General features: G+C 38.9%; 2 protein-coding genes across 3 annotated transcripts in view; one reads left to right on the top strand and one right to left on the bottom strand.

Annotated features, from left to right (window-relative positions):
* The window catches only part of ATR (ATR serine/threonine kinase), a 102,228-nt gene extending 91,099 nt beyond the window's left edge, over window positions 1-11,129 (bottom strand). The window contains exons 1-2 of one of the 2 annotated variants that reach the window (XM_006936362.5): window positions 10,971-11,129; window positions 1,351-1,442 (exon numbers count right to left, since the gene is read on the bottom strand). In XM_006936362.5, the coding sequence (XP_006936424.3) occupies window positions 1,351-1,442; window positions 10,971-11,029 (151 nt within the window). In that variant the 5' untranslated portion in view covers window positions 11,030-11,129. The remainder of the gene's footprint in view (window positions 1-1,350; window positions 1,443-10,970) is intronic. The other variant, XM_045037485.1, reaches the window with a different exon arrangement.
* Window positions 10,132-17,192, top strand: part of PLS1 (plastin 1) — a 126,765-nt gene continuing 119,704 nt past the window's right edge. The window contains exon 1 of the mRNA XM_045037491.1: window positions 10,132-10,205. The gene's annotated coding sequence lies outside the window, so the exon portion shown is untranslated. The remainder of the gene's footprint in view (window positions 10,206-17,192) is intronic.

Genomic DNA, 17,192 nt, shown 5'->3' with positions numbered 1-17,192 from the left:
TTCATCTTAAAGAGGCATGACAAATGAAATGACAGTTCTTTTGTTAAAAAACTAGACTTTGGTACCAGAATTGTGTCTAATACAGTGCTCAGGATAAACTGATGGGGCTAAACTCCATGGTCCTATCTTTCTAATTTTAAATGTTTAAAAACCAGGCACATTCATCTATTATACATCCATTCACCAAATATATATTACAGGCCTACAATATGCCTGGCACTGTACCAAAATCTGAGGGGGAAAAAAAACTTTACCTGAACAGGTGAGGGAATCAGATAAATAAGCTGATAGTTATAATATAGTATGTTAACTGCACTAATCCACCGTGCAGGAAGTGAGTGTCTGGGAAGATGCTGTGAAGGAATAGATTCCTAGATGATGAAAAGTTGGTCAGAGAGGTGAAGGGCAAGTGGTCTAAAGAGAGGGAAGGGAGTACTACATGAAAATACATTATGCAAGTAGTTAGTAGCCCTTTGTTGTTTTTCAGCAACTCATAATTTTATTGACTGAAAAAAGAAAGGCTAAATGACTATTAAGTCATTAAATCTGTGCCAAATTTGAAATTAAATTTATAAACCATTAGCCAAATGCTACTTTATATTACCCCTTCTGTGTAATTTTAACAGATGTGACCAATGGGACACCATGTTGCCAGGTTGGTAATATTTGTTTTCTACACTGCCACAAACAGGAAATAGTTATTTCAACAACTCACTGGAACCTCTTACCTCCCACAAAGTCACTAACTTGTAAAGAATATTTAAATGGCATTTGTTTCTGAACCACTAGTGAAAGACCTAGCTAAAATAGGGTGCACATGATTAGAAATGGCCAACTATTTTTTATCTATTATAATATCATATATCAAAGAACTCCATAGCAAGTAGCAGAAAATGTAGGAAAAGCAGGAAAATAGAATTACTTTAAGCGACTGAGCCACCCAGGTGCCTAAAAAATAGAATTACTTTAAATGCTTAAGTCACATTATGTACTAAGTTAATATTGTAGGGGGGCCTGGGTGGCTCAGCTGATTAAGCATCTGAGTCATGATTTTGGCTCGAGTCATGATTTTGGCTCAAGTCATGATTCCAGGATCATAGGACTGAGCCCCATGTTGGGTTCTGCACCAGGTGTAGGCTGCTTAAGATTCTCCCTCTCCCTCCCCGTGTATACATAGTGCATGTAGTCTCAAAAAAAAAAGTTAATGTTGTAAGTAACTTGTCTGAAAATAGTAACTATCATAGATACTAACTCTACATTTAAAACTACATGGACAAAAATGATAGCATAATGTATATATGAAAAAGAAAACAATTTATAAAACTTCTATAAGAAATAACTGTTTCTTACCAACGTTTACATCTGTAAGTATTCGGTCAATGAACTGACATAGAATTTGTCTTGGCTTCTGTACAACTGTATTATATTCCTCCGGACTGGCACTAAAACACAAATAAAGAGTTTTTAACCCTTAAAGAGACAATTTCATTCATAAAAAACTCTCTAAAGTTGAATTTATCAAATGTGTTTAGTTTTAATGTTGACATTCATTGTATCCTTCTGTTTAAAAATGAAAGAAAAATCTAAATACATGTTACTGATTTAAAAGGGAAAAAACATGCTAAATGACACCACAGGTATCCAATATGCAAAATCTAGACCTGCCCTGCCCAATACGATAGCCATTATTGATGTAGCTATTGAACACTTGAAATCTGGTTAGTCCAAATTGATAAGCGCTTTAAGTAAAAAATATACATAAGATTTTGAATATTTGGTACCAGAAAATATATATCCATTAATAACATTATATTAATTATATGTAGAAATGACAATATCTAGATATACTGAGTTAAAATATATTATTAAAAATTAACTTCACCTATTTCTTTTTACTTTATGTAATGTCACTACTGGAAAATTTTAAATTCTACACGTGGCTTGCATTTTATTTCTATTGAGCAGTGTTGACCTAGTCTTGGCTACAGAACAGTGTCTTCAACAAATAAATTCCAAAGGCAAAAAAAGGGGGGAGGAAAAACCTATAATCAAGACTTAAGAGCCCTATCAATCAATGATAATCTATGATCCTGCAATGGATTCTGATTAAACAAAACCCCCCAAAAAAACAAAAATAAAAACTATTAGCAAACTGTATGTGACAAACTGGGAAAATTTAAACACAGACTAGATATCTGATGTTATTAAGAAATTACTTTGGGGGTGTCTGGGTGACTAAGTCAGTTGAGCATCTGACTCTCGGTTTCAGCTCAGATCGTGATCCCAGGGTCGCACTGGGCATGAAGCCTGCTTGAGATTCTCTCCCAATGTCTCTCTCTCTCTCTCTCTCTCTCTCTCTCCCCCCTTCTCTCTCCCCCCCATGCCTCTCCCCCACTCATGTGCACACTCTCTCTCTCTAAAATACAAAAAATAAAAAGTCTAAAAAATGTATTTATTAAAAAAAATTTTTTTTAACATTTATTTCTTTTTTGAGACAGAGAGAGACAAGAGTGTGAGCAGGGGAGGGGCAGAGAGAGAGGGAGTCACAGAACCCAAAGAGACTCCAGGCTCTAAGCTGTCAGCACAGAGCCCAACATGGATTCAGACTCACGAAACCCAAGATCATGACCTGAGCCAAAGTCAGATGCTTAACTGACAGAGCCACCCAGGCGCCCCCAAAATTTTTTAATTTAAAAGAATACATATTTTTAGGTGAAATAATGGTACTGTGATATATTTTAAAAGTCTTTAGGCTTTACAGATAAATGCTGATATTTATGGAAGAAATGATGTCTAGAATTTGCTTCAAAGTTGGAGCACCTGGTTGGCTCAGTTGGTAGAGCATGTGAGTCTTGATTTCGGGGTTATGAGTTCAAGCCCCACATTTGGTGTAGAGATTACTTAAAAGTAAAATCTTAAAAAAAAAAAAAAAAGGAACTACCTGGAATTTGCTTCAAAGTAGTATGAGTTGAGAGAAAGAAGGGCGTGAATTGATAGTTGTTGGGTAAAATGGGCAAATGACATACTATTTTTCTTCTTTTGTATGCTTGAAATTTTCCACAATGAAAATTCAATAAAATATTAGGGAAAATTACATACATGAGTATTAGGACCAATCAAGAAATATAAATATTAAGAGGAGATACAATTATTAAGCAGAGCAATAGTATCCTAGAATCAATGAATTAAACTTGAATTCCATGATTTGGTACAAACCAGCAAAAAATAGCATGTTAAGAATATAGTACAAAGTCTGTACTCTACCACATAGGATGAGGAATTCTAGTCATTCATATAATCAACAAACATTTACTGAGCACCTATAATGTGCCACAGTACACACCAGAAACAATCTCTGGGAGAGGTGACAGGTTAGTGGAGGAGACTGATAAGTCAACCTAGGCCTCTATCCAGGTGGACTGTGAGGCCATTCACCAAAAGAGTTAACACATGAGGAAGCACAGGTCCGGGGAGAAAAAACAAAACCAGTTTTAGAAACACTGAATTTAAGGTCTCAAGAGAACAACTAAATGGGATGTACAAAAGATTGTTAGAATTAAAGTTCTGGTCCTTAAGGGGCACCTGGCTGGTTCAGTCAGTAGAGAATATGAGGTTTGGTCTCAGGGTCATGAATTCAAGTCCCAAGTTGGGCACAGAGTTTACTAGGGGGGTAAAAAATTAAAGCTCTAGTCCTCAAGAAATATCTAGCCTAAATATATAGATTAAATTATCATTATATAATAACATCTACTAAACAAGGCTAAACATATTATCTGCATTATTACATATTTCACAAGCAATAAGTTTGGGACATTAAACTCTAATTTGCATATGAGGAGCTTGACATTCATGGAGATTATATAATCTACCACCACTACAGCTAGTAGTAGTGGAAGCCCTGAAAATTAGTGCAGAGTAAGAAGTAATAAGAAAGCCAAAGAGAGAACTTTAAGTTAAAGGAGCCATGAAGAAGAAAGGGAAAGAACCAGAGAAATAAAAAGAAAAATGTTATGAGGTATATTCTAGAAACAAAGTTAGAATTTCAAGGAGGGAACTGTCAACAGTATCAAATTAAATTAGTTTGTTAAAATGTCCTTGAATTATTTTTTATTATGGTCAAATATACTTAACATTTATTTTAACCATTTTAAGTGTACAGTTCCATGGCATTAAGTACGTTCTCATTATTCTATGCTATCACCACCATCTCCAGAATTTTTATCTTCCCAAATTGAAACTACTAAGTTACCGAAATCACCAGTATTTACACATAATAACCTTAGGTATGTAGACTCAAAGACCAAGTAGTTTTATTTTTACACGAAAGTGAAAAAAACTTGCTACCGTTTATCTTATTATTTAAACCAGCCTTGGCCAATGGAAACAATGCAAGTCACACGTGCACTTCAAAATTTTCTAGTAGCCACATTAAGAATAGAAAGCCACGTGGGTGGCTCAGTAGGTTAAGTGTCCAACTCTTGATCTCAGCTCAGGTCTTGTGATCTTAGGGTCGTGAGTTCCTGCCCCACATTAGGCCTTGCACTGGGCATGAAGCCTCCTTAAAAAAAAAAAAAAAAAGGGAGGGTACCTGGGTGGTTCAGTCGGTTGAGCATCGGCTCAGGTCATGATCTCACGGTTTGTGAGTTCAAGCCCCACATTAGTGCTGACAGCTCAGAGCCTGAAGCCTGCTTCAGATTCTGTGTCCCCTTTCTCTGCCCCTCCCCTGCTCATGCTCTTTCTCTCCCAAAAATAAATAAATGTTAAAAAATTTAGGGGCGCCTGGGTGGCGCAGTCGGTTAAGCGTCCGACTTCAGCCAGGTCACGATCTCGCGGTCTGTGAGTTCAAGCCCCGCATCGGGCTCTGGGCTGATGGCTCGGAGCCTGGAGCCTGTTTCCGATTCTGTGTCTCCCTCTCTCTCTGCCCCTCGCCCGTTCATGCTCTGTCTCTCTCTGTCCCAAAAATAAATAAACGTTGAAAAAAAAAATTTTTTTTTAAAAATTTAAAAAAGAGAGAAACAAACAATAGTTTTCTTCATAATATATCCAAAATATTATTTGAACTGTAACTGATATTAAAACTTAAAAAAAATTTATATATATAGAGAGAGCGTGCAAGCAGGGGAAAGGGGCAGAGGGAGGGGAGAGAGAGGGACGGGGGAGGGGGGAGAGCGGGGGGGGGGGAGAGAGCGATTGAGAGAGAATGAGAATCTCAAGCTGACTCCTTGCTCAGCATGGAGACCAACATGGGGCTCCAATCCACAACCTGAGCTGAAATCAAGAGTTAGATGCTCAACCAAATGAACTGCCCTGAAATTACTAAAGTGATTATTTTACCTTTTTTTTTTGGACTAAGTCTTTGAAATTCTTCTCAACCTACCAGCTGCAGTGGCTACCATATTATATGACATCACAGATTTAAATATAACAAAAATTTATAAAGTCTGAAATTACAAGGTAACATGAATTGTTTTAGACAAAATCAAATGAGTTTATCTTTATAAACTAAGTGTAATTTACCAAGTATCATTTAGAAATGTGAATGAGGAGGTGTGTCAGGAGAGGAATCAGGACCCTAGGTGGTGGTTGAGTTTTCTACAAAGTTTAATTTTGTATAAAGACCATTCCTATTATTTGTGTCATTTTTGGTCAGTTTTTTAAAAAGGTGAATTGATTATCATTCATTAAATGTACTATTAGGATAATGACTCATGGGAGAGTGAGCACTTATTATACAACCTCTACCTTGGAATGGAGCTAAGAGGGTATACCTTTTTCAAAAAAGTAGGGGCACCTGAGTGGCTCAGTCAGTTGAGCATCTGACTCTTAATCTGAGGGTCATGATCTCATGGTTTTGTGAGTTTGAGCCCTGCATCAGGCTCTGTGGCCACCATGTGCGGAGACTGCTTGGAATTCTCCATCTCTCTCTGCCCCTCTCTCCCACTCGCTCTCTCAAAATAAATAAACTTAAAAAAAAAAGTTAAAAAAAGTAAACAGGTAATTTTAACACAGCATGGTTGTATTAATAGAGCCAAGATAGAACACAAGAGGGTCACTTGGCTCTGAGCAGAGCCTATCAGTCAAAGCTCCCTGAAGGAAGTGATACAAACCTAAGTCCCTAAGGGGCTAGGCAGGTAAAATAAGGGAAAGGAGGAGTATTCCAAGCAAAAGAAACAGCACGAGCAAACGCTCAGTAGTAAGAATGAACACAGGATGCTCTAAAAGCTATTAAGAGGTTCTATATGGCTAAAGAAGAGGGAGACAGTAAATAGATGAAGCTGAAGAGCAACTATAAGGTCAAAGTTCAAAGAACAAACTAAAGAGGTTGGATTTTGTACTGAAGGCAATGAGACATCAAAAGGTTCTAAGTAGGAGTGAAGAGTCAACATGTTTTGGAATTTTTTTGAGAGAGAGAGAACGCATGTGCGTGCACACACAAGCAGGGAGAGAAGGGAGGGAGGGAGGGAGAGAGGGAGAGAGAAAATCTTAAACAGGCTCCACACTCAGCATATCATGCTGACTTGGGGCTGGACCCCATGACTCTGGGATCATGACCTGAGTCAAAATCAAAAGCTGGGCATTTACCGATTGAGCCATCCAGGTGCCCCGTGTTTTTAAAACTTGAATTTAATTACATTATTTCCCTGTTTAAAGCATTCCAATGGCTTCCCATTGCCCTTAAAATATAACTCTTATTCTGACCTGTAAGGTACTAAAGGATCTGGCCCCTGGCTACTCCTCCACCCTTAACTCTCACACCAGTCCCCTCTTTGCTTCCTGTGTTTCATCCTTCTTCCTATTCTTTTGCTCATTCCCACTTAGAGACCCTTATACTTCCCATTCTATTTCAGATACTGGCTTCTTATCATTCAAATCTCCTCTTAGTGGCTAATGTTGCTGCTCCCCAGACTTTCATCTCCCTCCCACTGCCCATTTAATATTTTAATGGCAACTATCACTGTCTGAAAATATCTTGTGATTATAAAGTAATTTTAAGCAGGAAGGTCAGAGAAGGCCTCTCCAAAATGACATCTGAATAGAACCAGTCTGTTCAGAGAGAAGAAACAGCAAAGTGCAAAAGACTGAAGGCTGGAATGACCTTGGTGCATAAGGAAAAACAAGGCCAATGATATTGGAGCAGAGTAAGGGAAGGATATGTGGCCACGAGGTCAGAGGCAGGCAGAGGCCAGAAAATGCAGAACCTTAGAAGCCTTGGGAGGAAGTTTGGATTTTATTCTAGGTGTGCTAGATAACTAATGGAAGGTTTTAAACAGAGAAGTAATGCTGTATAATATACAATATAATTTATGGTTGTTTACATCACTTTGGTTGCTGAGTAAGAAATCCATTATAAGTGGGTAAAATGGAAATGAAGAAATTAGCTGAGAAATTACAATAGCCTAGATAAGAAATTATAAGAATAGCAGTGGAAATGGCGAGAAATATATTTTACTTTATTTTTAAGTTTATTTATTTATTTAGGGATAGGCAACTAGCAGGGCAGGGGCGGGTGGGGGAGGTGGGGAGAAGGAAGGGAGGGAGAGAGAGAATCCCATGCAAATCAGCACTGTTAGCGCAGAGCCCAATGCGAGGCTTGAACTGACGAACTGTTACATCATGACCTGAGCCAAAATCAAGAGTTGGGACACTTAACTGAGCGAGCCACCTAGGCGCTCCAAAAAGTAGATTTTAAAGATATGGTTGGCAGGATGTGCTGATAGATTATTAAGGGATAAGGGAAAGAATCAAGAATAACTCCGAGGCTTTTGGTCAGTACATTTACAATAACATAGGGAAGGAACAAGTTTAAGGAAAATAAGTCAAGAGTTCTGCTTTGGATATGCAAATTTTCATACTGGATATAGATGTTCAACAGTATGCAATCTAATAATATTTCTGGGCTAGAGATATAAATTTGGGAGTTATCAGAATATAGATGGTATTTAAAGCTATGGAACTAGATGAAGTTATTTAGGGAAGAGTAAAGATGAAAAAAGGACCAAAGACGTAGCAAAAGGACATGGGGAGTCAAGAATGATTCCTACATTCCTGGTTTGGAAAAAATGAGTGAATATGGTATGATTTACCTTGATATCCCTACCTCAGTGAATGAAAGGGGGGGAAAAGTAGTTGATATGTGTAGAACTTGTATTGACTATGTTGAGTCTTAACTGCTCATAGCACACCCAGCTAAAACTGCCAGTATATGTTGTTTAAATAGCTCTATAGGTGATAGATATGATTTGGAGAAACACATTTGGAATCATCAAATAGCAGATGGATAGTTGAAAGCAGGAGTGGATGAGATCACCCTGAAAGACTATGTAGAGAAAAGAGTGCTAATAAAAAACAGTGAAGCAAAATTTATCCCTGAGATAGAAAAGCCCACATATTAAAACAGTGACACCTCACTTTTTTCAGAAATAGAACTGCCAGTCAATTAATGAAAAAAAAAAAGGTGGGGGGGGGGGGGAGAAAAGGCCTTTTTGGTTGGAATCTGAAACTCAGCTCTGAAACTGTTTTTCATTGTTTCAGATTTTTAATACTGCCTTAAAAAGGCCTGTTACTCTTTAACTATCTCAGTATACTTTGAAATATAAAATAATTGTAATTGGAACAGTTATTATAAATCTAAGTAGATAATTCCTAAGGCAGTATTTGTTTAGTCAGAACATATTTTCATTTCAAATATATAATTAAAACTTCTCACAAAGTCAGAACACAACTCATAGTTTGAACAGAAACTTCAGTGTTTAAATCTCAACATTCAGTAAATTAAACACTATATACATTAGGTTGCTTTGGAATACAAATCACTCATTTAAGTAAATGAGATATAACTTCTAACTTGTGTTAAAAGTGAAGAAATCCTTCTTTATGTGAAGTCTTGACCAAAATCAATTAATCCTATTATGGTACAAATCAAACTCTACCGACACAACACATTAGAGATCTGGATACAGATATAACTACAGTTGGAAACTAGATGCTCCTTAGCTTGGGGGTAGTGAAAGAAAAAGGCATACTTGGATCAGGCCCCCATTTTTATTACTTTATTAATAACAATGCTTACTTTATTTAATGAAGAACTGTTATCTTTTTGATTTTGCTTCTTCAATTTCTGTGACTCAGTTTTTCTTTTTTTTTTTTTTTTTTTAATGTTTTTATCTTATTTTTGAGACAGAGAGAGCACAAGCAGTGGAGGGGCAGAGAGAGAGGGAGACACAGAATCTGAAGCAGGCTCCAGGTCTGAGTTGTCAGCACAGAGCCCGAGGTGGGGCTCAAATCCATGAACCGTGAGATCATGACCCAAGCCAAAGTTGGACATTTAACCGACTGAGCCACCAGGTGCCCCTCTGTGACTCAGTTTCTCACTGAATAGTGATAATATTTAGTCCATTCTATATCAGGGAGATTCGGTGAGGCTGAGTAAGCATGAATGAAGCAGTTGCAATGAGAAGATCATGAAAATTAAAAACTATTGTTATACAATTCTCTATCAGTCAGTTTTTCTATTCTTTCACTTAGAATGGCTACAATTGAATGAAATGAAAGGTAACTTAAGCTCTGTTGATGTAAGAGGCTATAAATAAATCCAAGATACTATTACTTTTATTAACAATCTCTTAAAGGAAGAAAAAAGAGGGAAGAAAAGTATTAATCAGTTAATTCTACATTAAAACAAGGTGGAGAAAAAATCCTGAACTTCACATTGAGCCTAAACATGAAACCTGTACATCAATTTCTTAAAACGAGCACTTGTATTCATGCTACTTTATAAAATGTTAACACAGAATATGTTTGCAACATTCATGCAAAGTGAAATAACACACACAAAACCAGGATAATTCAGTTAAGACATGTGTGGTTCCTTCATTTATCCTCTTATGTGATTGAGGAAAACTAAACATCCTTGTATGGCCAACAAGTAGAGATGAACACAACTGAACCACAGAAAAGAATTAAATATCCTATGGGCTTTGTATCAGTTTTGACTTCGTGTTCTAAGTTTTCAAACAGCCTAAAAAATTCCAGCTGATAGTTCAAGTGCAGTAGTGGAACAAGCCCACAAGCAATGGGTTACAATTTAAAAAAAAAAAAAAAAAGGCAAACAAAACAACCCTGCCTTCTTTCAGGCCTCGTTGCGGGAAGGTTGCCAGTGTGCTGAAGGGGGATGGCAGCCATCAACATCCTACCCTTCTTTTCAGGTAGGACACTGGTTTACCCGATTTTACTCTTCTGTTTACAGAAACAGGCTTTTGCAAATAAAATAAAAATTTAATATATTAAATTATTTCCAAACTTTGGAAACATTCTGTACACGTTTATATTTTGTGGACGTTGTGGCAAGGTCCCTGGTTTTCGGACTAAAATAACAGATTGGGGGCTGACTGATCAAATATAGGAGTCACATCTTCAGAACGCCCTATGGTTTCACTTTGAAGAAAGAAACCAACTGCCTTTTCTAGCAATTGGCCTTCTTTGCAGAAAAAGAGAACTGGTGATTTTTCTTCTAAAAGAAGCAATTTGGGTCAAAACGTAAAGCTAAAAACCCAATGCCTCCACGAGCGATCACAAAAAATAGAAATTGGGGAAAGTTCGTGGGTCAAGTCCCTCATCTATGGACATAGGTTTGTGGGAAGCAAATAAGTACAGAAAGTGGCCAAAAAGTGGTCAGAAGGGACCGTTCCTTCCAGCTGCAGAGGGCAACCCCGCGTTGGGAACAAGCTCCGGGGCGCCGCTCTAGAGCGGTCAGCCTGGACCGGCTTTCTGAAGGTCTGCGGCGACGACCCGCATATCTTTAACCGCCTAAGGGAGAAGCGCTCAAATCAGTCGCGGAACACATCTACAAGGGCGGGGGTTGACGGGTTCGGGGCAGGCACGCGCGCCGCAGGGGAGGGAGAACACGTGAGATTCCGGCCAGGCCCGTCGGAGGAGGACGCGGGACCCAGAGCGGCCGAGCCTGACCCTACCTTCCCAACTCCCGCAGCGCGGGGATCATAGACGCCAGCTCCAGGCCGTGGTCGCCCATGTTGAGGATGCGCCGCACTCCTCAACGACGCCGACATGGGCTCCCGGCGTCTCCACAGCTACCTCTGGTGGGAAGGCGCGGTATCCGACGGTGGCTCGCCGGGCCCAAAACTCCTCCCGGAAGCCACTGCTGGTGGAGCTCGCCAGGCGCCGCTCTTTCTGCGTAGGACCCGGGGGAGGCCCGGAAGCCGAAAGGGGGTGGGGCAAGCAGGCTGAGCGCGCTCAGGTTTGGTTTCCTACCGTGTGTCCGACGTAGGGAGGAAGGCGGGGCGGGCGAGATTCTTGGCGAGTTTTAGTTTTCAGGCGCCCTCTTTTGCTACTCCTAGCCTGGGAGGCTCACCGAGGCAAGACCCCTGGTTCTAGGGAAGATACAGGCATGACGGGCACCAGGCTTGCCTCCCTCGCATCACAAACGTGAGAATTGATCTCCCCGTGGTTGAAAGCCCTCAGCTTCCTACCACTCTCCAGGCATCCTTTCTGATGAAAGATAAGAGACTCCTCCCTGTCCTGTTTCAGCAGGTGTTTTTCCGCCTGAAGTCACTCAAGCTTCCTTGAGGATATTACCTACCTTTAATATTTAAAAAGGGGGTTGAACGTTTTTGCAGGTGTCTTCATCAAATCACCAGCAGTACTGTGTATGATTTATGTCACCGTTATGGGCGTCAATTATCCATGATTTAATTTTTAAAGTAAATCAGTGGATTTGGCCTGTAGACTTTTTTTAGTCCGGTCCAATTTGTTTATTTGAAAAATGGCCATTAGAAGAGACTTAACATGTCAAAATTATGTATTTAATCAGGCAAAGCTATGCAATGTGTTTACATTTGATCCATGGTACAAGAGGATAATTGTTGGTACAGTAGCTGAAAAGAAACATCAAAGTGATGGAATGACAGCCAAATATGCTCCTGCCTCAGGGATTTTGCATTTGCTGTACCTTCTGCCCTAATCTTGAACACTCCTCTCTTTCGTCACTCCCTTTCAGATGTTTGCTGAAATGTCACCGGAGAGCCTCATATAGTATATAGCACACTTACACTCTTTTCCACTCCATTCTGCTTTATTTTTCTTCAAAGCCCTTAGAACCAAATTATACGTTACATATTATTTATTGACTGCCTCCTCCAATTAGACAATAAACTCCTGAGAGCAGTATCTTGTCTTATTCACTGCTTAGATGCCCACGACCTAGAATAGTGCCTGGCACATAGTGTTCAGTAAGTATTTATTAAATAGTTGAATGCTAGAGTGAAAAGAACATGGGATTAGGAGTTAGAGGCTCTGCACAAGCTCTTATGCCATCTGCTAGAAATTATATGACCTCAGTAAAATTATTTAACCTCTCTGCACTTCAGTTTTTCATCTATCAAATAGGATTAATAATATCTACCTCACAAGATTATGGTAAAGATTAAATAACAGGTAATAGAGGTAATAGAGTCACAGACCCTATTACCCTATTACCCACAGACCCTTTACTAAGACCCTTTTCTTAGTAAAGTAAGGGAAATATACAGTATATGCCAACAAAGATGAATCTTGACAATAACGAGTAAAAAAAGCAAATTGCAAAGGGATACATAGTAGTATTGTATTATATGTCATTTTAAAACCACAAAATAAAACTTTGCGCAAGGTGCGTATACATACATATATAACAAAACTATAAAAACATGGCTGGGAAGGGTATATATCAACTCTAGGAGAGTTGTACCCCTAGAGAGAGAGAGAGAGAGAAAGAGAGAGAGAGAGAGAAGGGAGTGACATGATGACGTTTCAACTTATCTGTGAGGATTTTCTTTTAATAGGATCTGAATTAATCATGGCAAATTTAGGGGCGCCTGGGTGGCTCTGTCCGTTGAACGTTCGACTTCGGCTCAGGTCATGATCTCCCGGCTTGTGAGTTGGAGCCCCCCCATCGGGCCCTGTGCTGACAGCTCAGAGCCTGGAGCCTGCTTCAGACTCTGTCTCCCTCTCTCTCTGCCTCTCCCCTGCTTGCACTTCTCTCTCAAAATAAATAAACATTGAATTTAAAAAAATCATGGAAAATTTAACATTTGTTGTATTTGCGTGGGTGTTATATTACTATTTGTATCTGTATGGTTATGATACTCCATAATTTTTAAAAAGTAAATATACTTTTTTAAAGATTGGATTAGATTATACATAGGAAAGGTTTATCAACGAAAAAGTAGCAAATGTTAGATATTATTTTTAGATCATATGAAGAAAGATTATAAAAATTATAATGTTATATGGAAGACAACAACTGAATAGCATTAGGATTCCAAAAGAGTATATATTAGAAACAATAGAGCTTTGAGAATCCAGTTTAATTCAAAAAGTTATTTTTAGGCAAGACATTTTGTTAGATACTTCTGTGACACAAAGAGGAGGACAATAAAGTCAGTCTCAAATAGTGTGCAAACTTTAGATATATAAGGGCATCGTATGAACTCAGAAAATTAGAAGTAAAGCAGAATCTGATGAATGCCACAAGAAATAAAAACAACATGTACTGGAAAAATAGAAGAGGAAGAGATTAAGTATACTGTAGAGAGGAAGTGGACCAGGAAGTTCCTCAAGGATAATGTGGCACCACATCTGAGATGGGACATGAAGAATAAACAGGATATGAAGAGGCAAAGACTGGAGTAGAAGAATATTTTCTAATAAGAGGCAGCGGTATGAACAAAAAGCATATGGAGGAAGAGACTAGTGATCCAGTTCAGCTGATGTTAGGGAACATTTAGAGTGGCCCAATTGAGATACTTGTACAAATCTCAGTAAGCTCTGGAGAGGCACTGGAAGATTTTGTATAAAGTGACAGTCAAAGATACACTCAAATCAGGCAGAGGGGTGCAGGACACAACAACAGGACAGTGGCAGATCAAGAAATCAAGCTTCTTTAGCAGTAGATCAATAAATGAGCAATTGTCATTATAAGCAGACATCCTCCCTTAAGGTATTCATATATTTCTCTCCCCCAGCACACTTTCTGAGTTTTTCATACAAGCTAATTCTATTTCTTCACCTCCCACTCAAATCCTAAACCTATATGAACTATTCCCTCTGCCTTATTTGCTTCTCTTAAATGCTTCCCACCAAAGTCACAGTGACTTTCATACAGCTTCCTTCAAAAGATGTTGATCAGGGACCTGGCTGACTCAGTTAGAAGAGCATGTAACTCGGGGCGCCTGGGTGGCGCAGTCGGTTAAGCGTCCGACTTCAGCCAGGTCACGATCTCGCGGTCCGTGAGTTCGAGCCCCGCGTCGGGCTCTGGGCTGATGGCTCACAGCCTGGAGCCTGTTTCCGATTCTGTGTCTCCCTCTCTCTCTGCCCCTTCCCCGTTCATGCTCTGTCTCTCTCTGTCCCAAAAATAAATAAACGTTGAAAAATAAAAATTAAAAAAAAAAGAAGAGCATGTAACTCTTGGTCTCAGGATCATGAGTTCAAGCCCCACATTAGGTGCAGAGATTACCTAAATAAATAAAATTTAGAAGATGTTAACCAGTCCTTTCCTTTCGTGACCCCTCAGCAGCGTTTGACAGTGTAGATGAGTGCCTTTATCTTAGGACACTTTCTCCCTTTGGCCTATGTTACTCTCTTGTTAGCAACGCTTACTTTGCCATTCAACTGCTGTTATTCCTCAGGATTCTAACTTAACTTCCTTTCTTTTTTTATTCCTACGTGACCTCATTCACTTAGTTTTCCACCTGCTTATTACTCCCAAATTCAGATCTCTCTCTGAGCTTTCTATTTCATATGCCTAACTTTGTACTGGATTTTTCATCTTAAATTTTTCTCTGGTGCGTTTTTTTTTAAGTTTATGTATTTATTTTGAGAGATAGCACTAGCAAGAAAGGGGCAGAGAGAGAGAGAGAGAGAGAGGAAGAGAGAGAATCCCAAGCAAGCTCTGTGCTGTCAGCGCAGAGCCCAAAATGGGGCTCAGACTCACAAACCATGAGAACATGACCTGAGCTGAAATCGAGAGTTGGATGCTTAACCGACTGAGCCACCCACGTGTCCCCTAGGTCCTTTTTTTGTGTGTGTTTAACTTTTTAATATGGAAGGTTTCAAATATATACAAAAGTAGAGGGAATAGAATAAGGAACCACCCAACTTCGACAATTGTCACAAATGGCCAGTCTTTGTTTCATCCATCACCACCCCTCCCATTTCCCCCCTCCCTAATTGTATTATTTTAAAGAAAATCTCCAGCATCTAATGAATTTATCTACAGATACTTCAGTGTGCATCTCTTAAAGATAAGGACTAGGGGTGCCTGGGTGTCTGTATTCTTCAACCCCCCCCCCCTTTTATTCTTAGGGGAGTGGAATGTGGGGATGGGGAGAGTGAGTCAGGAAGCAGAGAGGATGAGGTAGGTGAATCCTGTCCTTGAGACCTTGGTATTTCCTAAGCCCAGTGTCTCATTCAGGTTGACAGGGGGGCACCAACCAATGTCTTAGAAGTATCAGCCCACATGCGTATAGAATTGTCCCCTTTGATGATTAAAACTAGGGAGAAAAATGACCACCAGGTGGCACCAGAACCCAAGTGTGAGCAAAATGGACTTGGTTCTCAGAAGTCCAAACTCCTGGCTGCTCTGCAAGTTCCATCATAATGTGTTGCACTTTTTTTTTTTACTTCGTTTATGGTATTATGTCAGGATTTTACTGAATAATTCACATCATAAAATATACGCTAAAATAGAAATCTTAAGGAAATGAGATAAAAATACAAACAATTTTACAAGTTGATTTCTACACTGGAATGGACTTCAATATACACTTCCTTGGTACATGCTACTTGAAATTTGCATTTTAAATACTTTTTAATAATTTTCATTTTTTCCCAATTTTATTGAAAAATAACTGACACATTTACTGTGTAAGTTTAAGGCATACCACATAATGGTTTTATTTACATATACTATGAAATAATTACCACAATAGGTTCAGCTAACATCATCTTAACCTACAGATACAATAAGAAGAGGGGCACCTGGTGGCTCAGTTGATTAATTGTCTGACTTTGGCTCAGGTCATGATCTTGCGGTTCAAGAGTTCGAGCTCTGCATTGGGCTCTGTTCAGAGCCTGGACCCTGCTTCAGATTCTGTGTTTCCCTCTCTGCCCCTCCCCTGCTTGTGCTCTGTCTCTCTCTCTCAAAGATAAATAAACATTAAATAATTTAAAAAAAAAGATACAATAAAAAGAAAAGAAAGAAGAATAAAAGAAAAAAATATTTTCTCCCTGCGATGAGAACTCTTAGGATTTACTCTGTTAACAACTTCCCTATATACCATACAGCAGTATTAGCTATAGTCATCATGTTGTACATTATATTCCTAGTACTTATTTATCTTACTGGTAGTTTGTACCTTTTGGCTACCTTCCTCTATTTCTCCTATTATTACCCCCTGCCTCTGCTAACCACAAATATGATCTCTTTTCCTGTGAATTTGGTGGGATTTTGTTTGTTTTAAATTCTACATGTAAGTGAGATCATATAGTATTTGTCTTTCTCTGTCTGACTTATTTCATTTAGCATGATGCCTTCAAGATACATCCATGTTGTCAGAAATGGTAGGATATCTTTTCTACTGTAAATAATGCTGCTATGAACATAGGAGTGCAGATATCTTTTCAAGTTAGTGTTTTCATTACCTCAGGATATATTCCCAGAAGTGGAATTGCTGGATCATATGGTAGCTCTATTTTTAATTTTTTGAGAATCCTCTGTACTCTTTCATAATAACTGTACCAATTTACAATCCCGACGACAGTGCACAAGGCTGCCCTTTTCTCCATATCCATGCCAATATTTGTTGTCTCTTGTCTTTTTGATAATGGCCATGCTAACAGGAGTGAAGTGATATCTCACTGTGGTTTTAATTTGCATTTCCCTAGTTACTAGTGATGTTGAGCATCTTTTCAGGTACCAGTTGGCCCTAGATGTATCCTCTTTGGCGAAATGTTTATTCAGGTCTTTTACCCATTTTTTCCACTTTCTTTTTTTCTTTCTTCTCTCTTTCTTTCTTCCTTTTTTTTTTTTTTTTTTTTTTTTTTGAAAGAAAGAGGCAGAGGGAGATGGGCAGAGGAAGAGAGAGAGAGAATCTAAAGCAAGCTCCACACTCAGTGCAGAGCCCTACGCGGGGCTTGAT

Source organism: Felis catus, chromosome C2 (assembly GCF_018350175.1).
Source record: "Felis catus isolate Fca126 chromosome C2, F.catus_Fca126_mat1.0, whole genome shotgun sequence".
NCBI lineage: Eukaryota > Metazoa > Chordata > Mammalia > Carnivora > Felidae > Felis > Felis catus.
The sequence above is the reverse complement of the archived record's forward strand: the minus strand, read 5'-3'. Positions and strand labels throughout refer to the sequence as shown.